Source organism: Prionailurus viverrinus, chromosome X, assembly GCF_022837055.1.
Source record: "Prionailurus viverrinus isolate Anna chromosome X, UM_Priviv_1.0, whole genome shotgun sequence".
NCBI lineage: Eukaryota > Metazoa > Chordata > Mammalia > Carnivora > Felidae > Prionailurus > Prionailurus viverrinus.
The window spans coordinates 82048679-82070836 of NC_062579.1; the positions used below are offsets into that span (position 1 = coordinate 82048679).

Here is a 22158-nt window from a genome sequence, read left to right on the forward strand (position 1 = left end):
TTCAACAGACTGAGCCACCCAGGCTCCCCTCAAAGTATAACATCTTGTATTAAACCAGCAGTCAGAACACATTATAACTACTTGTTCTTTCCGAAGAGGTTTTAAAAATGTAACCAACTTGCAGGTGGATGAAGCATCAAAGGTCTCCATCCCCCATGTCCACCCATTTGTGGCTATTAGTCCTAACTCATTATATAGGGCTGTTCCTCCACATTAAAAGGTTTATTTTTTTAAAAAAAACACCCCCAGTTAGTAAAGACATTAAGTTTTCCTGTCAGCAGTGGGCTTAGGAAATTTTAAGTTCTATGGATCTATCAGGTTTACACCAAGGATGGAAGGTGTCTGTGAGAGTTATCCGTGCGAGTGCATACGAGCAGCTCAATTATCTGCTGCAAAATGAGCATCATTGAATTTTGCACCAACAATCAGCTAAATATTTTTAACAGAAATGTAAGGTTAGAAAGGCATCTCACCTAATTTACGTTGCTGCTTTGTTCTTTTTTTTTAAATTCAAGTTAATTAACATATAGTGTAGTATTGGTTTCAGGAGAATTTAGTGATTAATCACTTACATATATATCCAGTGCTCATCCTGACAAGTGCCATCCTTAATGCCCCTCCCCCATGTAGTCCATCCCCCCCACCTCCTATATTATGCTAAGGAAATAAGTTAGAGAAAAGACAACTATCATGTGATTTCACTCATATGTGAAATTTAAGAAACAAAATAGATGAACATATGGGAAGGGAAGGAAAAATAAGATAAAAACCGAGAGGGAGGCAAACCATAAGAGACTCTTAAATACAAAGAAGAAACTAAGGATTGCTGCTTTGTTTTAATATGAAAACCAAACATGTTCATATATAGCACACTGCATGTACTTTAAAAATGATTTCTTACTAACCTAAGTAATACATGACATTCCACATCTTTTCTAAAAACATACAAATTAAGCCTCATATGACTACTGCCTCAACATTATACTACATCTGAAATTAGGAGCATTTGTTACTATTTGAGTTGCTTTACTTTCTTCTTCACTTGTGTTTAAATGAGACTCTACTAAAAATTGGATTCTTATTTCTTTTTTTAAGTGTTTATTTATTTTTGAGAGAGAGACAGAGTGCGAGCAGGGGATGGGAAGAGAGACAGGGAAACACAGAATCCAAAGCAGACTCCAGGCTCTGAGCTGTCAGCACAAGCCCGATGCAGGACTTGAATTCATAAGCTGTGAGATCATGACCTGAGCCGAAGTCGGATGCTTAAATGAGCCATCCAGGTGCCCCTTGGATTCATATTTCAATTGCTTCCCTGTAACAATTATACCTGCATGAAGTGAATGCTTGATAACCTACTAAACCCTAGAATATAATGGTGGGATTCCAAGTTTACATTACAAAATATATTTGTCAACTCAATGCTAGGAGAAATGAATACTGCCATCCCAAACAAGATAATCCAAAAATAATTTAATTTCCTTTTGAAATGCATTGTGAGAATTCGAACTACATATTTACCTTTATAATCCTGTTTTACTCAGGCCAATATTAAAATGAGTTTACATTCCCTGAGCACATTCCAAAGGACAGGAGAAGGAAGTAACTCAGAAGCTTGCTAGGTGGCAAAGGAAAGCAATTCAGGATTTAAACTCCACAACAACGCTCTGCTCTGCACTCTGCTCTGTGCAATGAGTATCAAAGGGCTGATAATCACATCTTAGTTCTGTGTCTTGTTTATTTATTTTTTGTCCCTTGTTCATTTTGATGTCATTCCACCACCAGAAGTGTAAATGGTGATTTTTTAAAATGTGGCAAGTTTTTGACATGTTATTGCCACTCGATACTGACAGGTTATAAATGATTGCCTTATTGGATATTCTTACTTTCTAATTAATCAAAGATCTTTTGAGTGATGAGTTAGTTCCACCCCTTTAAGTGGGAGGTATACTCTTCAAGTTCTTTTTTCTTTAAAAAACTCATTGGACTCTGATGGATCAAAACATTTTCCTACTCCTCCCACCCCCCCCCAAAAAAAACCTGGCAAGTATTGTTTTCTTCTCAAAACAAATGAAGTAAACTTTTCTATTTCAATTTGTATAATGCTATAAACCTGAACATTAATCTTTAATATACTAATAAAGCACACATGACTTCAATATCCCTGGAAATTTGTAGGGCGAGCCAAGAAAGCAGTTCCTCCAGGGTGTTCCAGACCTCTTTATACCAATCATAAACATGCCTCTATTGCAGTTTGAAGTCCAAAGCAGCAATAGTTCCCTTGCCCAGAGAAAGCCAAAGCTATAACAAGATATCCAGTTATTCTGTTTCTCTTTCCATTCGTCCCAATCTCAATGCCTTAGTTATCTTTCAACTCCAATTTTCCTATAACTCAAAAAAAAAAAAAAGTTTTTCAAGTTCTTCTGAAAATTCCTCATTCCACTTATTAGTCAGTACACTACCCCTGCAATCAACTGGTGATCAGACTGGAGCAACCAAGACAAGTGTTGAAGCCAAACAGATGCAAGGAAACGAAGAGAAATAGAAGCATATACCACAACGATGAATGCACAGTAACACAATTATATTATTTAGTTTAGTGGTGCCTCTGGCTTATATATAGCTCTTTTTTTTTTTTCAATAAGAACAGATCATCACACCTCGCTGTACCCTGTGAACATAACAGGAGGGTGATTCTCTAGGAACTGGTAAAAATCTAAGTGCTGTCCCTCAAGGGTGAAAACTAGCTATAATTACTGCTAGTCTTTACAACACCAATCGTACCCCACTATTGTCTCCTTCCTAGATAAGAAGAGCAAACGCTTCTCCCCATGGTGGCAATGGTTTGGGTACAGAAGTGTTGAAAGAATCCCTAAGGGAAATTGATGACACTTGTAAACCTCCATCTCCTCAAAGGTCAGCTCAATTGTTGCACACCTGCCCTTCGCCAACGGGCCCCACACGACTTATGTATGTTCATTCCAGCCTTGATTATCTGGATACAAAATATTTGGGGATCAGCTACAGGATTCTTACCCCAGGTCAGCTTCTCCCTACTTCCCAACACACACTTGGGCCACTTCGCTCTGCTGCCTAGTTACTGCAGACTTAAAGAATCCAAGTTACTAGAATTCTAATATAGGCAGTCTCTGATTTACAAAAGAGACATATTCCAAGGCTCATTGTCTAGTTGAAACTCTGAATAAATTATCCTCAGAGAAGCAATGTTGTAAATAAATGGTGGGTAGGTTCAGAGGTCCATCTACATGAGCCTATATTAACCTATGCAGTTCTTAACCTAATAGAGGAACTGCTTTGACTCTACCCAACCATCACTTAAAATTACAACCTCATTTCTATCGGAAGATGTACTTGAGGCTCTGATTTAAGACTCCAGGGATGTAGCTCTTTTAACCATGGCAATGGGAAGAGTGTCCCCTCTAAACTCAAGTGGCTGGAATAACTGGGGATGACGTGGCAGTAGAAAGGAAACTATGGTAAGAGCTTCAGCCACAATAGGGTGTCCTTCATGGGGTGGGTGTGGGTGGGCTCTGGGGTTGAGGACTGTGTTGGTATGCCTCTGAAGCTGTAGGTACAACTTATGAAAAAGCAGGAGTGAAAAGTCACATTTATTGGTCAGACTTTCAAGGATACCATTGGTGCACATGGGAATAACTTTCTTTTTTTTTCATTTTTTTAATGTTTATTTATTTTTGAGAGACAGAGAGAGAGACAGAGTGCTAGCAGGATAGGGGCAGAGAGAGAGGGAAACAGAGAATCCAAAGCAGACTCCAGGCTCTGAGCTGTCAGCACAGAGCCCAACACGGGGCTTGAACTCGTGAACTGCGAGATCATGACCTGAGCCGAAGCTGGATGCTCAACTGCCTGAGCCACCCAGGCGCACTGGGAATAACTTCTAAGATGAATGTAGAGATAGACTTCATTGATACTCTAAGGTTCAAGTCTACAAGTAGAAAATGAGTAACTGTAGAAGGCAAATTATATAAATTTTGAAAACCAGCTAAAATGACTACAGTTTATGGGGAATCAGATATTCAGTAAACCAAGAAGGTCTGGCTAGCATCAGATGTACTGTGGCCAATCCAACCATGAAAATAGCTTTAAACACTGGCAAAGCCACCTCTGTGGCAACAAGTGATAGGACAGCGGGCAGTGCAGTCTTGGGCCTGCAGAGCAAGAAGCCCTTCGAGAAAGGCCCTTCCTGCAAGCTAAGCCCAAACTACTGTGAAACAGGAACAAACAACACCTGGGGGAATGAGTCCTCCCGGAGCTCCCGAAGGACTCCCAGAGCGCTCCTCATCTTTTCAGCCAGAGAGATACCAGGAAAGGACATGGTTTCCTAAACTTAGGGACACAAATTTGGCAAAAGGCACATGAAGCTAAGACTCTCATAACACAACCAATGCACCCCTAACCCATGTGAAAGGGGTGTCAGGAAGCGAGAGGGAAAAATAGTAACTTTTTCATTTCACTAAAAAACATATAAGTACATGTTTTCCATTAATTCCACAAGGAATTAAGCCCTCAAGCAGAAATTACAAAGTACCTTCTAAAAGAACGCAAATCTATAATAGAATATACATCTACATTTGAAAAAATCTTGAAAAATTCCTGTTTCTCAAGTGTTCAGCATACCTTCCCAAAAGAAGATGGATATGTAAGACCTATAGCTGCACAACCAGTAACCAAGGCAGAATGGCTAGAGGACACATCTTAAGTTCAGAGAGCCAAGCACATTATCTTGGCAATTTTATCAACAGCTTTTAAATTAGCAAGCTGGCAGGTGTGGTGAAAATGGAATGTGTTGTCATGTATTCATTTTATTGTTATAAAAAGGTACCCTTTTTCATCTCTCAGTCCTCAGTCAGGACTAAGTGATATTTTCCAGTGAATGATCCTAACCATTTAAGAGCCTGGCCACACCTCTTAGACAAAACATACTGCAGGCTTTAATTAAGCATTTTACAAAAGCTATTTTCCAATACTGCCAATAAAATGTCTGGGCTATTTTTATATAGTCTTAAAGCATTTAAAAAAAAAAGGTGCTAAAGAAAATGAATTTAATTTTAAACAAGGATTTTTATGTCCCAAGGAGAGGATTTGATTTTCAAGACTTCTAAAATCTACTTGCCTGACTGCCAAAAGCAAGTTCGCTTTTTAAACAAATGAAGAGCATCTGTATCTACCACCCCTTTTCTTCCACCTGTCTCACTTTTTCCTATTTGCCCACTGTGACAGTTGAGATTCGAATATCAGATTTGATACATACGGAAAAATGAAATTAAAAGGGCTTTTTGCTTTAACTTGCAAATACCGATGGATTATTGGGAAAACCAAAGATGTCTAACCTCTGGTAAGGAAATGACCATTAATGGAAGTTTACTGAATGCACTCTCATCTCGCTTCCATTCCTTTCAGTGTGTCCGTGGCATCCAACTAGATACACCATTTGTGTGGAGGAGGCAAAGATTAGCAAACGCCTCCCCAAACCAGATTTAAAGATGCAATTCCAGTACAGGTCAAAGTCTTTTATTCTAAAAGCCATGACAAACGGTTCAACGTAATGAAAATTACCCAAGCTCTGGCAGATGGTTCACAGCTGTAACACTCTAAATGAATTACTTCCCCCAAAATTCCTACTATCAAATTCAAGAAAACTTGTATTTTTTTCAATCCTTGCCTATATAATGATGTTTTTTTTCTCATTTTTCTTGATATTTAATCTTTCAAATTGGTCCAAGGAAGGAAAACATGTTCACAAGGTTGTATGTTACACTATGAATCCAGAAATACAGTCTCTCTGATGTCTTATTTATTTGATAACCAGTCTAGTGTATCTATATAATGATCTTTCATCAATAGGAAAAGAACAGATTGGACATATGATGAAAGGGACTTGAAATCAGATGCATGGGTTTGGTTTTCAGCTCTGTCACTTACCTCTTTGACCATGGGAAAATTCTTAACAGCAGCTTCAGTTCCAGTACCTACTGTCCCCCAGTAAAATAATGAATGTGAATGAGTTTTGCAAATTATAAGGCCATATGCAACTGTTAAACATTCCCTCAGCCAGCAAGTTGACAATTTAACAACAGCCCTTTTTAACTCACATGCAGTATTTATTTCTCCTTTATACTGGTCACTCTTATCTAATCCAATGTGAAGATTTTTGTGTCATTCTAAGGAAGCCCGAGTTTGTTCCCCAAACAGCTGCCTGCCAATGACTCTGAAGTATCTTGGTTCATGTTTGGTGATCTGGGAGAGGAAAGGGAAGCAAGAGGTCTTGTTTGTGTTTTTAGGCACGTGTGATATTCTGTTGTGCTCAATTAAAGTCCTAGTCCTTGTTTAAAGATGTTTTGCTAGTGGCCGAAATTTTTACCCTGGGAGCATCACTGTTAGAATGAATGTAAATGCGTAATGACTGCCAACAACTTTAGTGAACTTTAATTGAATGAGGTCCTCTTTAATTGTTATAGGTCAAACACCTCTACTCCAAATGACTGTCCAATTTTTTTTTTCAGGGGGTAGGGGTAGATGTTGTCTAAAATAAGTGACCTTCCAATGGTGACTGAAAATCTCCGCTATCCTGAAGATTTTATTCTAGTAATTTATAATAAATAACTCCAATACAACAAAAGGAATTTGCTTTCAGCACCTATAATTTAGAGCAAGAGGATTTGGCAGTAGTACACTGAAAAGAAGCTTACCCTTCCTTCATGCTAATAACAGTGTATAACATTTCAAAAGGTAGTTACTATGGATTTTTTCTTTCTTTTTGCTTTCTAGTAACAAGTGCTATCATAACATTACTAATTTGGCTGATCAATTCTATTGCCCCTTCTAGCGCTGTCCTTATTCCTCCTATCTCTGGAATGGAAAAATCTGAGTTTTTCACCTTAAGTCATTTCAAACTATGAATTATACCTCAGATACAGGAGAAGAGGCAAAAATGCATGTATGAGTCAAGAGTCAGACTAAACCAAATAAGAAACTACATTCTCCTCCCAAATGCTAATGCTGATAGCCCATGTGTTTAAAATGTGAAGACTCTCTGCCCTTTAAAAATTATTTAATTTATAAAAAAAGTCAAACCCAGGTTATTTTTCTGCGTGTTTCTAATTGTCTTGAATGGATGGCTTTAACACACCTACTTATATGCAATGTAACTATGGGTAAATGAGATTATATATTAATTTTGTGTTACATGAACAAAGGTGTCACACAGCTTTATAGTCTCACTTCATTTTGTTATAAACAGACCCAAAATGTAAGGATCCCAGCCCTGAACAACCATGTAAACCATTTTAAATGAAAGTAAAGACTAACTGAAAATTGGGATTTGAGGACAGACAACTTTAATTTAGCTTTGTGCCTCTAAAGGTAATAATAACAGTGTAACAGCAATGACAACAATGATATTAGTTATATAATAATTCATGTACAACACTTCCTATGTGCCAGGCACTGCTCTAAGCACTTGCCATAAATTAAAATTACCCTTTGAGATACATAACTCCTAATAAAGACTATGACTTTGTTCCTTTGTGAAAGAAGATTTTTTCTCTTCTAACATGATGCATATATATGATACATATACACACATATATTTAATGTAGATACGATGGTGGAGAGAGATAAAAAATGGGTGAAAATTAGTCTATAGCTTTATAGTAAAAAAAAAAAAACCTATCAGAATTATCCACACTGTTCTTACCACTTCACAGACAACATTCTACCATATCAATTTACATTAAAATGGTAACAAAAGTTGTTTCCTGCAATACTTTCTCTCTATATGTCTTTCCTTTAATATATATATATATATATCCATCCCAGCAACTTATGTGCCGAATCACTCTCAGGACCAATTTACTTTTGCAAGAAACTAAATCATCAGTTTAAACAGCTGAAACTTCACTTCAGTGTTAATCCAATCAGAAAATAAAACTATATTTGTAAACTGCTTTAAAGTCCCCAATGCTTCCACATTCATTCTCTTTTTTTAACCTAAGCACCCTCCTCCCTGCAAGATGCAGTCTCCTCTCTGTAGTCACTCAATAAAGTCAGGAATTTCTTCAATGGACAATACATTTAGAGAATAGCAAATCTCCAAAACAGCTAGAAAGTCATTTGAAGCTATTTATAAATCAATAACTTAACTTAAAATGATGACAATTGGATCTAGATAATCCTTGGGAAGTCAGGGTTTATTTCAGGAACAAGTTTTCACTAATTGTAACCTTTGGTTAAACAAAGAGTATTGAAAAGTATAGACAAACCTCTATGAAAAGTTGTCCAGCCAAAGAACCACAGGGAAACAGGCAGCTAGGCACATCTACATTAACACCACAAACAGTAACTTCAGCAGCGAGGTTCAAGCCATAGCTTGAGACCAATTTCCAGATGTAATAAAATAGACCAGATGAATAAAATAGACCTGTTCCTGAAAAGCTGGTTATGGATTAAATTCTTGGAAATAGAATTCTCTATTTTAAATGCATGGGTCTGGTAGTAGCAGGTACCGCGCGCGCGCACGTGTGTGTGTGTGTGTGTGTGTGTGTGTGTGTGTGTGTTGGGAGGCGGGGGTCACAATTTAAAGGAGATCTGAACTGAATCCTTTGGCAAGCCAAAGCATCCTTTTGTCGTTTTAATGATTGCTGTTTAATATGTCCATGCCACAAATGTGAGTTTTTGAACGGCAAGTTTTCCAAAGCAGGGGAAGAAAGGGGAGGGGTTACACCTGCACTAAACAGGGAGCTTGTTAGGTGACTGTTGTGATCAGTCCCCAACTTGTTCTGCCTGATCAAGCACAGTGGGCAGAGATCCAATCACAAAAGAATTCCACAAAGCAAGCAAAGCAAAAATCTTCACTAAACTAGCTACTGGAATGGAAACTGCTGGGGTGCATCTCTTCCCTTCACTGGAAAAGAAGCACATTCTACTGAAGAGGAAAGGCACAGGCTATGGAGACATCATCTTCCGAAATCATTTCTTGAGCGTGAGTCTAAACACGCTGATAACAACATTGCATAATGTACACATGAGATTACTCAAGGTCTGCTTCTCAAATGTGACAGCTCCTACTCTTCCTTATTTCTTCCTTGGAAAAGTAACCCTTTAAGAAACTTCCACTGTTCCAGGGTAGGCTGCCCCTGGGGTCAGGTCTTCCTCCAGCCTTATTATGTTGCTTTACTGGATTTCCCAGAAGACATACCAATTAGATGTTTTCCGTGCTTTTTAAACCTTTCAAACAATATTCATACCCATTATCAAGTTGTCACAAATCCCTCTTTTGGGGGAGTTATATGAAGAAAATGAGGCACAGCGAAGGTGGCTTGCCTGTCACTACGAGTGACAAGAAAGGAACACTCAAGGTTGTTGGCAATGTATCCTGTGTAAAAACAAAACAAATCAACACAAAAACACATTCCAGAGCCAAATACTGTCTTCTTTTAATCACTTGTTTCAGATTACTTCTGTTTTGTTCCCTCCAGACATTTATGCTAACAATGGAGATTTAACTTTGTTGGTAAATCACAGCAAACTAGCTTAGTAACAATGACTGCTTTTAAAAAGTAACAATGACTGATTTTAAGTGACTTTCAAAGGAAACGGTCTCCTTCCCCCAAATGTCACAGTCGATTATCACTGCTGAATATTCTGTGCTCTTATTAAACTTGTAATCAAATACGGGCATTTGTAGAAAAGTAGCTTTTACTTGTTGATTTGAAAATGAGTTGATGGGATCCAATTTATGGTATCCTGTTTGCAAAAAATCATTGTTAGGGAAGGATTTTGAAAGCATCCTCATGCTATATATATCCTTAAGCTTTTAATTACTCCTAAAAGGATGGAACCCATGTTTAAATGACAATCGATTCTTTTCCAAATAAAGAAATGTATGATTGGATCAAAACTTAAAAGTTTTTCCAAAGATCACAAGGCACTGCACGAATACTGAAAACTGCATTCTACTTCTCCTGCTAAGTAGGCACCAGTTAATGAAATATTAACTCCCTTTTTCCTAACACCGTAGACATCGATTCATTAGGCAATAACCATTAACGTGGGGAAATGAATTCTAAAGTTACCAACCTCTGTGGGGAGAGTCGAACTTCTTGTTGTCCGGTCTGGCAAAGTCCATTCTCACGTATGTGTCGTCGTCGTCGTCGGAATCCTCTCGCTCCCGGGGAATCGGCACCCGGCGGCGGGGTGGTGGCGGTGGGGGGGCGGCCGCTGCAGCCCCGTTCTCATCTCGGGCCAGGTCTGCATCTGGGTTTGGGGCCCTCGGGTTCGAGCCACGGGCAACGTCTGGGGCCCCCCTTACCGCTTCGGCGGCAGCAGCGCTAGCAACAGGTTGGAACCGGCGGACGGAGGCGGAGTCAAGTCCAGCGGCGGCCTCCAAGCCTCTGGCGGCCGCACCGATGCCCGGGGCCGCGGCGAGGGCGGAGGCGGCGGCCAAAGCCCGGCTCACGGCTAAGGCTGGCGCAGCTACGGAGGCTAAGGAGGCGGAGAGGTCTCTCTCAAGGCTGTCGGTGGGGAAAGCCGAGACAGCAGCTCTAGCGGAGGCAAAGAAACTTTGCGAATGGCTCTGCGGGCGTCTGCGCTCCAGCCCGTCTTCCTGCAGCAGCCTAGCCACAGGTGGTGGTTCAGAGCAGCGGCTGGGGGAAAGAGAAATGTCCATACAGCACTCAGAAAATGGGTCGACCACATAGATTCGACCTGTTTCAGCATCATAGCGAATGGCACTGTCAGCAAAAGGCACGGCTGGTGTCATTGCTGGATTGAAAATCACTTCAATGTAGTCACCCTCTTCCTCATTAGCATTACCACCTGTAGCACTGGGAGGAAGAGGCACAAATGGCCACCTAGCACCTTCCAGAAAGAGGGGGTTGGCACCTGGAAAAGCTCTTAATAGATTCGAGAGGCTGTGTGCTGGGTTCGGAAATGGCACTCTGAACTCAACATTCACATAATTAGAAAAGGCTGATGGTCTGGGGCCAGCAATGATACTCCACGAACCTGGCAGTCCTTGAATAAAGGGGGCTGGCATATTAGTATCTCTCTTAGTGAAGTCAATGTTGACGTAGTCACCAGAGCTGTCAGCTTCTCTCTGTTCACGTGTGGGTTTTTGTGATTTGGGCTTGATTTTATTTCCTTTTGTAATAAAAGAAAGGCGGTTAGGTCTCTTAGCCTTGTTCTTGGAGGGGCTGTTATCTCCAGGCTTTGAGAATGACCCCTCAACTGAAGGCTTTGAAACTGCGTCTTTGGGGCCCCTGTTAGATGAGGATTCTTTGTCTAGGCCCTTCCCCAGGAATTTTCCAGGTAACATTGGTACATACTCACTGTGGTCACTCTGTCCCAATGGGGAGCCCTGAAAGGGATTTGGCAGAGAAAAGTAAGAGCTCCAACTTTTAGAGGAAGAACCACCCTGAGGGTTTGGGGGGTTTTTTGGAATTGCACCGGCTCCGGGAGCCATAAACATATAGTCACTGTCACTGTCATTGTCCTTTGCCTCGTCATCCTTATCAGGATCAGGCTCTTTTGGAGGACTTGGGGCAGGTGGTGGGCTCACTCTGGGAAACATCATCATGTACCCTCTTGAATCTTCAAAAGGTGATCGAGAGTGGCGTTTTGAAGCAGAGAAGTTTTGAGGAGCCATCGGCATATAATCGCTGGAGCTTGCCAGAGGGGCAGCCACCCCTGGCCTCATTGGCACATATGGGTCATCTTCGTCTTCATCAAAAGCTCTGGCTCTGTGGGGCCCCCGAGCTGCACCTTCTGGGGTCTCTGCCTCTTTGACTTCTTTGGCTTCTTTGCGTTCTTTTGTGGCTCCTCTGTCGGCACAAAAGTAGAGTCGGAACCTTCCCCCAGACTTCCCTTTACCACCAGTTGCTCCAGGTGGAGGGGGTGGAGGTGGAGGTGGTGGCATTTGCTGCTGCTTGCTTTGAGTTAATTTGCCAAAGTAGGATCTTTTCTTCAGAGATTTTCCACGTTCACCACTGCCTTCGGGGGTCTTCCCACCTCCTGGGCCTTTGCCCCCTCCAGAGTTCTTGCCACCACCTGAGCCATGACCATCTCCAGATCCCTGCCCACTGCCCGAGCCATGTCCACCACTGGCTCCCTGGCCACTGCCTGAACCGTGCCCACCCGCAGTGCCGTGGCCATCTCCTGAACGCTGGTTTCCTCCTGCCCCCTGGCCACCGCTTGAGCCCTGGCCACCACTTGAGCCCTGGCCACGTCTGGATCCCTGCCCTCCACCCGAGCACTGGCTTCCTCCTGAACTCTGGCTACTGGAGCCTTGGCCACTTGAGCCCTGGCCACCTCCAGAACCCTGGCCATTTCCTGAGCCCCAGTTGTTCATGGGCATGTAGTCACCTTCGGTTCCTTCCTGATCCTCTTTGCCCTGAGGACTGTCTTTTTCCCCAGAGTTGCCAGGGCGAGATGCTTCAGAGGACAGGCAAGCTCTGTGGTTGGGGGCTTCTACAGGATGCGGGACACGCACTGGACTGGGTGTTGGGCGAAAAAAGCTGGCTGGCACTGAAATCGCTCTCCTGGACCTGCGCGCTCTGGGCAGGTGCAGTCTTCCTCGCCTGGAGGGGGGCACGGGCTCGCTGGGTGTTATGTAGCGCCTGGTGAGGAGCATCTCGTCTTCCCCGTCACCAATGGCCCTGAGGTGGCAAAACTGCTCAAAGCGGGACCTTCTCAGCCAGCCACTGGGTTCCAGCGGGAGCGTGTCCAGGTGCCTCCTAGCGGACAGCAGGGTTAACAGGTGGGCGCCGATGCTGATGCTGTAGCTGCGGCAGCGGGCTCTGTATTCGTCTGCACACAGGGCTCTCATCTTCTCCAGAAACAGCTCGTGCATGTTTTGGGCCACCACGCAGTCATCGACCTGCATCCAGAGTTCCCCCGGACCGATGACGGTGGACCTACCGACTTCCAAGAAGAAATACTGCTCTGAGTGCCCGCAGCGACGGATGCTCAGGAGCTGGACGACCACGCTGGCCACTTCGGTGTTCAACCTCACAAAGACAACCTCCTCGTCGGTAAGACAGAGCCGGAACACGCCGCTCAGCTCTTTTCTGTGCCCCAGCCCCCTGGGTTTGACTATTACCTGCCACACATCTTTGTAGAAGGGTGGCTCCGCCGCCGCTGCAGCCGCCAGCGCGGCCGGCTCTCCATCCGGCTGCGCGCCGGGCGTGCCGCAGCGGCGGCGCTTGCTCTCGAGGATGAGGCGGCTGAGCAGCAAGTACCAGCTCTCTTGCTCCGACTCGTTCTCGGCCACCATCGCGAAGTACTCGTCCTGGGTAAAGAGGGCGATGAGGTGTCGGTACCTTGCGTCGGCCCGCTGGCTCACCGAGAAGCACTGGTACAGGGTGATCACGCGCCGCGGTGGGATGAGCGCGGGGACCGTGGCGCCGGAGGCGGCCGCCGCCGCTGCAGCCGCCGCGGCGCGGACACTGTGCCGGAACTTCCTGGCATTTTCGTAGTATTCCAGCCGAGCTGGGGCGTCCGCGGTCTCGAGTTTGAGCACGAAGTAGCGCCTGTGTCCATGCTTCTGCTTCCGCAGGTAGCCGCGTTTGCAGACTTCGTCCCCGACGGGGAGGTCCTCCTCATCTGACTCGGAGTCTGACCGGGAGCCAGTGGCCGTGGAGAGCCACATGGCTCCCGGACAAGACGACCCGGTCCCAATGAGTGCGGTCGGGGTGCCCGAGGAAAGAAGCGGGGTGGTCGCCACCGCAGCTAGCGCTGCCGCTGTTGCCGCTGCTGCAGCTCTCAGCCTCCTTGTCGCCTGGTCGCGAGCGAAGGAGCAACTCGCCATGGTGATGCACGATGGTTTTAAGGTGAGCGCGGGGGAGGGTTGGGGGAAGAGGCCGTCTAGCCCGACCGCCCGCCCCAGCCCCCTCCCGCTTCGGCCCCGCCCCCGCCCACTCCACTCAAAGCGCGCGGCGGCGGGCAAACAACACGTGACCACCGCCTCACGCGGCGGCCGCTGCGGCTCCAGCTACCCGCGCAGCGGAGGGGCACGAGCTGCGCCAGCAAAGGTGTACAGGGGAGGGGGGCGCCGGGACCGAGAGGCGGGGCCACCTCCTCCCCGGCCTAGATACTCGGTGAATCTCCAGGCCTGTGGGCCTCGGGAGGACCGACGGGAGGAGGCGGGGCTCGCTGGCCACGCTGGTCCTAACCAGGAGTCCACGAAGGCACGAGGGGGCGGGAGAAGGCGGGACGGGCGGAGGAGAGAGCGGCCCGCGGCCGGGGCCGGGCGGGGGCGCCACAGCCCGGGCTCGATTGGCTGGAGGGGGCGAGGGGTGTGGCGGAGGCGGAGCACAGCCGTCCCGGGACGCTCAGCGGAGGAGAGCTGGCCAGGCGGCGGGACGGTTTGTTTGTTTATTTGGGAAGCGGGAGCCAGGTGAAACTGTTGCAAGGTTCTCATTGGACGGGATAGGAGCCAATGGGAGTGTCCGGCAGGGAGGCGGTGTGAATTAATTAGTTTGGGGGGCAGGAGGGGAACTGAGGGGTGAGGGGGGCGGGGCTTGAATACCAGAGTGGGCTCCGCAGTCTGGTTGTGGCGCACGCAGGCGGTAAACAACCCTCCGCGAGTAGCTGCTAATGGCAGTGATCAAACTCGTGCAAATCCCTGAGCCTCCGAGACCCAGGGACCGAGCCAGGCTCCCTCTGTTTCTTCCCCCAGCCCTCACAGAAATTCTCTATTTCTGTCACAGTCGGGTCCACTCGCTGCTGCCGCGCGCCGGGAGCTGAGCGTCTCGGGAGAAAGTGTGGGCACCCCCTGGAAACGTGTTAACGACCAGTGCCCTCAGACCTGCCTCCTACCGCGCTTGCAGGCGCTTCCGAGCTGGCCTCAGCCTTGACAAAAGCCCGCGACTCTAAGGCACCCAGTAACTGCTACGCCTTTAAAACGAACACGATCTTTAATCAGAGCGCATTTCTAGTCCACGAAACGCAGGTTGGCTAAAGATGCGGTTTCTGGCTTTTTGATTAGTGAGCGATGTCCGTGAAAGCACGAATTTGGGGGCCTGCAAAGTATACAGCCATGTTGAAACAAAAAACAAAACAAAACAAAAAACTCGGACTCGATTCTCACTGAAATACGCCAGCATTGAGCTGTCATGATATTTTCCCGTGAGAGATGGATCGAAAGGCGCCTCTAAGGGAATTTCAGAATAATATTGTTTCCCTTTCCTTGAGCGAGACTGAAAAACTTTAGAAAAAGAAAAGCTTGTACCTAGAACAAAGGATCACACCGAATACATATCCTAGAATATAGTTCACATCCCTCGCGTCAAGAAAAGATTTTTGCTGAATTTCAGTCTACAATTTGAGGCTACAAAAATAAGAACTACTGCCTCCCTTGTTTCTGGAGAAACTGCTGGAGTGTAAGTTCAACCTCTTCAAGTCTCTCTCTTCCCTCTGGCCCTGCCCTCCCCCACCTCCTCTCTCTCAATTTGTCTTTTACTAGTATTGCAGCTTACTAAGTGTAGAGATGAGTCAATATTACATTAAAATGTCAAAGGAGTGACCGCAATTGCAAAGAGGGATTTGGGAGCAAAAATAGGGGAGACCTACGGTATTTCTATCTGAAAGAATGGAATGTGGGTTCACCTTTGCCTTAGGGTGGATGCTGCAAAAGGGTATTCATTTATAAAATCTAACAGTAAACCATATTTCTATCTGAAAGAATGGAATGTGGGTTCACTTTTGCCTTAGGGTGGATGCTGCAAAACGGTATTCATTTATAAAATCTAACAGTAAACCAGGCAATGTATACATCATAAAAATAAGCCACATCTCTGCCCTCTTAAGAATTTGTTCTCTGTTAGAAGCATAATAAACATATTTAGATGAAGGGCTACTTTTCGATGCTCCCACTTGGGGAAAAAATAAATTGGTTTTGGCTGTGTCCAAAATATTAGAAACCTTAACCTTCCCTCTGCTGCCGCCGGTTTATAAGCACAGCATATTCACAGGTGCTCGGAACAGCCGTGGTTTCTGAAACGGGCTCTCAGAGACAGAATGAGTGTGGATGATCAGAGAGTCCTGACTCTGGAGCTGCTCCCTACATGTTTCAGCTGTCTGCTCAGACATGTAGACGATTCCCCACACTTACAACCAAAATGACGATGAATAAAATGATTTGAGACTTTTATGGTAGGTATTATGATGTTTCATAACTTTTCCAAGCATAGAGTTTTGCTTTTGATAGAAGTGTTCTGAAAATAAGGCAGTGCATTTGAAAGTACTGTGAGAAAAACATGGCGCTTTAAAAATGTATTGAAACACATGAAATGACATCCTGAATCAAATTTAGAAAATAGTGGAAATACTAGATTTTTAAATCCTCATGTCCTTATAGATTTTTGTCACAGAGTAGTAGGCTTATAACGTATATAATTTTGTATCTTGTTCTTTTCCCTTAACATTGGATAGTAACAGTTTCCTGTATTGTTATGGATCAGCCTAAACATCATTTAAAATGCTGCAGAGTATTCTAGGGAGCTGTGTATTAATGTACTTAATAGTTCCTCTGCTTCGAGCCATTTATATTGTTTCTATTTTGTAATATTATAAATAATGCTGCAACGATCATCTTGTTCCTACAGCTTTTTTTTTTTTTTAATGTTTACAATTAGTCCCCTGGGGTGGAAACCAAGGAGTAGAATTACTGGGTGAAATGAATGAACACACTATGCATTATTTTTCAAAAATAATATATCAGTTTACCATGTCACCATACAGTTTGGCACAATTGGACATTCTTATTTTTTTAAAAAATCACTGATAAGATGGGTGAAATGGTATTCGACTGTTCTTTAATTTGCATTTTTGTTTACTAGTAATATAAAAAAAACTTTTATATATCTTTGCTAACAATAGATTATCTTCTGTAAAGTGCCCTTTGCTTTATCTCTTGGATTCTCAGTATTTTTTCCTTATTGTGTGCAACTTGCTTATATAATAAAGATATTAAAACTTTATCATATTTGTTGCAAGTTTTTCCCCCAGTCTATTAATGAAAAAAAGTGCATTCAAACTTGATTCTATTCTATTTTGAGAGGTGTGTGAACTTGTACAGTGAGGTTTCTAGTGCAGTTTAGAAGGGAGCAATTGACACACACAAATATCACCATGATCATTTCTTCTTTTAAAAGATCTGCTGTATCTAAGCTTATATGGTCTTTTAAAGAGACAACTAAGTTTGTTCTCCTATCAACAGACTATAAGAGAGCATCTAAACTTGTTACATTTTATGTAGTACTCTTAAAGGATACTTTATAATGCATTAATCTCCACTCTGGGGAAAACCCCTAGGACTAAGAATCAATGTATCAAGAAAAAAGTATGAAAAGAATGTTTAAACAATTACAGTGAAAGATGAACAATTCTGATCATTTGTATCCAAAGTGTATTATTGGCTGTATCAAAATGGAGTTACAGATATCATAAGATATTGCAGAGAGGGATTTTACTTTGTAAGTTTCCTACAGTGAGAGAAGATGGGGCACATAATAGTACTTGTGAACAGGGAGAAAAGTGTGGCTAGAAGAACATTATTTTCTTTACACAGGTCTACCAGATATCCTCACTTCTAAAAGTTGTTCCAACATTGAAGCTCTCTAGGGGAGACCATCATTACTGAATTGTACCAGATGCTGCAGCTTGTCTGACATGTATTTAAACTTTCATCTTCCTGGACAACTTAATGATATAGGATAGTTGTTTAGTTTAGGTCAGGTTTCCATAGGCAAAATAAAGCAGAGGGGTGGTACAGACATCTAGATGGTTCACGCAAAAAGTAGAGACTTTGCATTTGGTTTGAACTCACCAGATGGTCACTTTAATGCTCTGCTTTTCTTTGGTTCTAGATTCCTGCCTCTTATATATTTTTTTCTTTTTCTTTTTCTTTTTATATTTATGACAAGTTACCCCAGAAAGAAATTGTTTTCCATTTCCAGGTATGATTTCTGTGAAGGCTGGACTCTGAACCAAGAGTCTCAAATACAGATATTTAAAACAACAGAATAAGATGTAATAAAACCTCCAGTAGTCTTGTTTGCCAGTTTAGCTGAGGAGGGGGAAACACAAGCATTTCAGCTGGTATTTTACACCTAGATGCTAAGGTAAATGGATAAACACAGCCACAGTGCCTTTAAAACAGTTTCTAACGAAGAAATATGCCTTTAATGGGCTTTGCCTTTAGAAGAAATTTCCTGTGAATCCCGTTTTAAGAAAGCAGTTGTTTGACTGAATTGGGCAGTCACTGGTAATAAAAACTCATCAGGCTTTTCCTTCACATAAATGATCATCACTATTCTAAACTCTACTTGTGCTAAAATCAAAATGGATAATAGAAATGTGGATTTACTTGGCTTAAAAATTAAACTTTTGCCTTAAATGTGGACATTGTTCAAGAGAATGAAGCCTAAGAGGAAAAAGTAACCAGTATAAAAGCACTGTTATTTTTGCCCAGTGTATAAATTTTTAAGTATTAACTCTATAGTCTTTGTGAGCTAACGTGTATGTTGATAAAAATGTGCTGCTCTTGCTATTAAAAATGGGTGCTAGTGATGATGATTGCTGTCTCTGTGTTTGGACATAAATGAAATCATGCACAATGAATGATGCTTTCTACACTATGCAGGGATAAGAGCTGCCCTGTGATTTGTGGCTGCGGCCACTGCTTGCAGATGATGGCTTTGGTCTCAGCTTCTTTACTTCTGTGCTACTCAGAACCTCTGCCGGAGCAAACAACCATCAAATGCCTAACTGCTGCACACAGAACAGGTCTGTTTGCTGCTTTTGTTTCCTCTTACTCTTCAGTAGAGTAATTAGAGCAAATACATGGTTTAATTAGGCTCCTAAAGCCTGCTTGTTATCTTAGGAGTCAACTGAAAATTAACTCAGTTAAAAATCAAGCATTTCTCCCCACCTTTGAAAGGTAAAACTCATTTGGAAGTGACTTGTAGTAAGTAAACTAAACATCAGAACAATGGAATCTAGCATATTTCACGTGAATTTCAAGGATTTTACACCACATACTTTTGTAATGTAAATATAAATGACCAATATAAATTTTTGCTTAATGCTGTTCCTTGTTGGTATTGTACAGCAACCTCGTTCTTAGTGTCAAAAAGACTATTGGTTTCTATTGCTTTGACTTCAAAAGTTAGAATCTTTATTTTGTAAATTAAAGAGCATCGTGGCATGACTGAATTTGCTGTTTTAAAAGACTTAGTATTAGAGACATATTCCTTTGGATGTTTCTACATCCCATTTTATCTTATGAGATGTGATTTGTAATACGCTTATCACTGATTCTCCTTTCTCTAGTCCTCACACGGGCCTGCAATTTCTATCAGATTGAACCCTTCCTTTTGTTTTCATAGTTACGGTTCTGGTCCAGGCCCTAGTCAACTCTACCAGTATTGCTGAAGTAGCCTCTTCAACTGGATTTACCCTTCTTCAGTATCCGTATGGTCAACAGAATATTTTCTGTCCTATGTCCCTTTCATCATATGATTCATTGCTTAAGGAAGTACAGAGCACCCCCTTGTTTCTTCTGCTGTGTCAGAACTAAATTCCTAGCTCTAACCTATAAATTCCCCTTTTCCCAATTGACACCACAGCCAACCCCCTTTCTCATCCCCTTGCTTCACACAACCCATGCTTCCAAAGTCAGTCCTCATCTACTACAATACATTTTCCCTGCCCGCACCACCAGTTAGATTGATCTCTTTATGGCATTGAGTATACGTATTCATTTCCACTATTAGGATATCCCTCATGTCTAAACGTCTTACCCTTCCTAATTACCAATTTATGCCAACCACCTTCCTCAAGACTAGGCTCAAGACTCACTCAGGAAAGCTTCCCTCACTCACATAATCACATAATCTTAACTGCAGTCACTGCCTAACTTTTCCTAAGCATTGGATGTTAAGTAGAGCTAAGGATTAAGTATTGTTGGTAAATAGCTACTACCCTGGGACTACCTTCCCTTCCCAAGTGCTCTTACCCACCCAATTGTTCTGGCTGCTTCAGCCCTTCCTTCAGGACCCCCAACCTCTCCAATATCTAGCCACTACAAAGTCAACTGCAGGCACAGTGGTAGATTCCCAAGACCCTACTCTAGAGCTTTGAACTGGCATACATTCTGATTGGTATACTTGTGATACCAATCAGGCTCTTACCAATCAGGTAGTTAAAAGTACTACCCCCAGATATAACTAATCCCTAAGTTAGGAACGCTGTTCTAGACTATAAACTCCTTGAGGAACAGGACGGGGACTGTGTCATATTCATCTTTGTATCCCTAATGCTTAGTATGGTGCCAGCAAGCCTCAAATACATGTTTGCCTCAAGGAAAGAATGAAGGCAGGAGAAGGGAGGAAGATAAGGGACAAAGGAAGGAAGGACAGAGAGTGGAGAGGAAGCATAGTGGAAGGGAAGGTGCAAGGGAGGGAAAGGAGAAAAGAAATGTCTAGGATAGGTTTAAGTGGCTCATGTAGGGGTGCCTGTGTGGCTCTGTAGGTTAAACCTCCTTAAACCTTCCACTCTTGATTTCGGGTCAGGTCATGATCTCACCGTGAGATTAAGCCCCGAGTTGTGTTCTGCACTGACAGCAAGGAGCCTGGTGAGGATGCTCTCTCTCCCTCTCCTTTTCTCTCTCTCTGCCTCTCTCCACCACCCTTCAAAATAAATAAACATTTAAAAAATGGCCAATGCAGAGTACTTCCTCTTCCAGAATACTTTTTTTTTTAGTTTGATACACTATGTTACATTAGTTTCAGGTGTACAACATAGCAATTCAAAAACTCTATACATTATGCTATGTTCACTACCATGGCAGCTACCATCTATCACCATACTACATTCTTACAGTTCCATTGACTATATTCCCTATACTGGACTTTTTATTCCCATGACTTATTCATTCCATAACTGGAAGCCTGTACCTCCCACTTTGCTTCACTCATTTTGACCATTCCCCACCCTGTAGCAACCATCAGTTTGTTCTCTGTATTTATAAGTCTGATTCTGCTTTTTTCTGTTGATTCATTTGTTTTTAAGATCCCACATATAAATGAAATCATATGGCTTTTGTCTTTCTCTGGATGGCTTATTTTACTTAGCATTATACTCTTGAGGTCCGTCCACATTCTCACAAATGGCAAGATCTCATCCCTTTTTATCATTACATAATATTCCAGTGTGTGTGTTTGTGTGTGTGTGTGTGTGTGTGTGTGTGTGTGTGTGTGACACATCTCATTAATCCATTCATCTATTGATGGACACTTACGCTGCTTCCATAACTTTGCTATTGTAAATCATGCTTTAATAAACATAGAGGTACACACATCTTTTTGAATTGATGTTTCAGTTTTCTTTGGGTAAATACCCAGTAGTGGAATTATTGGATCATATGGTAGTTCCATTTTTAACTTTTTGAGGAACCTTCATACTGTTTCCAGAGTGGCTGCACCAATGTACCTTCCCACCAACAGTGCACAAGGGTTCTGTGTTCTCCACATCGCCAACACTTGTTATGTCCCGTCTTTTTAACAGTGCCTAAGGTCTCCATGAGTGAGAGAAAGTCTTGGTGACTTCTGCCTGATGTAACATCTCTTCCACCTCAAAGGAATGATGCTCATTTTTCCCTCTCATTCATCGTAGCTGAGGTAATTTTTGCTCACACATATCCCTTTCACATGTTACAGTTGTTCTCAGAAACCTCAGAAAATGTCTGTACCCTATATTTTCACCTCTGTTTTTTAGCTCTATTGGGGAACAGAGGGAAATTCCAAACCCAATCATGTAGGGCGATACATATAAAATTCATACTGGTCATAAACATGGAGTCACGGTAATCATAAATCTCTACCAAGGAAAAGTACTTACCACTTCTTGACACCATTGTGTTTCTCCATCCCACCCCCCGCACTACAATGTCAGCTCCGTGTGTTGCTGTGTGTTCTCTGTGTATTCCCTGTGCCTAGAACAGTGCCTGACACATAATAAAGATCCTCAATAAATATTTTTTTACATTTATTTATTTTGAGAGAGACAGAGACAGCATATGTGGGGGAGGGGCAAAGAAAGAGGGAGACAGAGAATCCCAACCAG

The 22158-nt window shown here is 43.0% G+C and overlaps 1 protein-coding gene and 1 long non-coding RNA gene across 2 annotated transcripts; one reads left to right on the forward strand and one right to left on the reverse strand.

The window, feature by feature from the left end:
* Positions 1-10105: 10105 nt before the first annotated feature.
* IRS4 (insulin receptor substrate 4) lies at positions 10106-13840 on the reverse strand. Its single transcript, XM_047843033.1, has one exon. The coding sequence runs from the start codon at positions 13838-13840 to the stop codon at positions 10106-10108; it is 3735 nt and encodes a 1244-aa protein (XP_047698989.1).
* A 497-nt stretch (positions 13841-14337) lies between these two features.
* On the forward strand, positions 14338-16948 carry LOC125157501 (uncharacterized). Its single transcript, XR_007148986.1, has 3 exons — positions 14338-14396; positions 14742-15413; positions 16005-16948. It is a non-coding gene; the product is annotated as an uncharacterized LOC125157501 (long non-coding RNA).
* The last annotated feature ends 5210 nt before the right edge of the window (positions 16949-22158 follow it).

Excerpts from the sequence above, each read along its gene's own strand:
- IRS4 (XM_047843033.1), bottom strand. The coding sequence starts at position 13,840 with ATGGCGAGTTGCTCCTTCGCTCGCGACCAGGCGACAAGGAGGCTGAGA.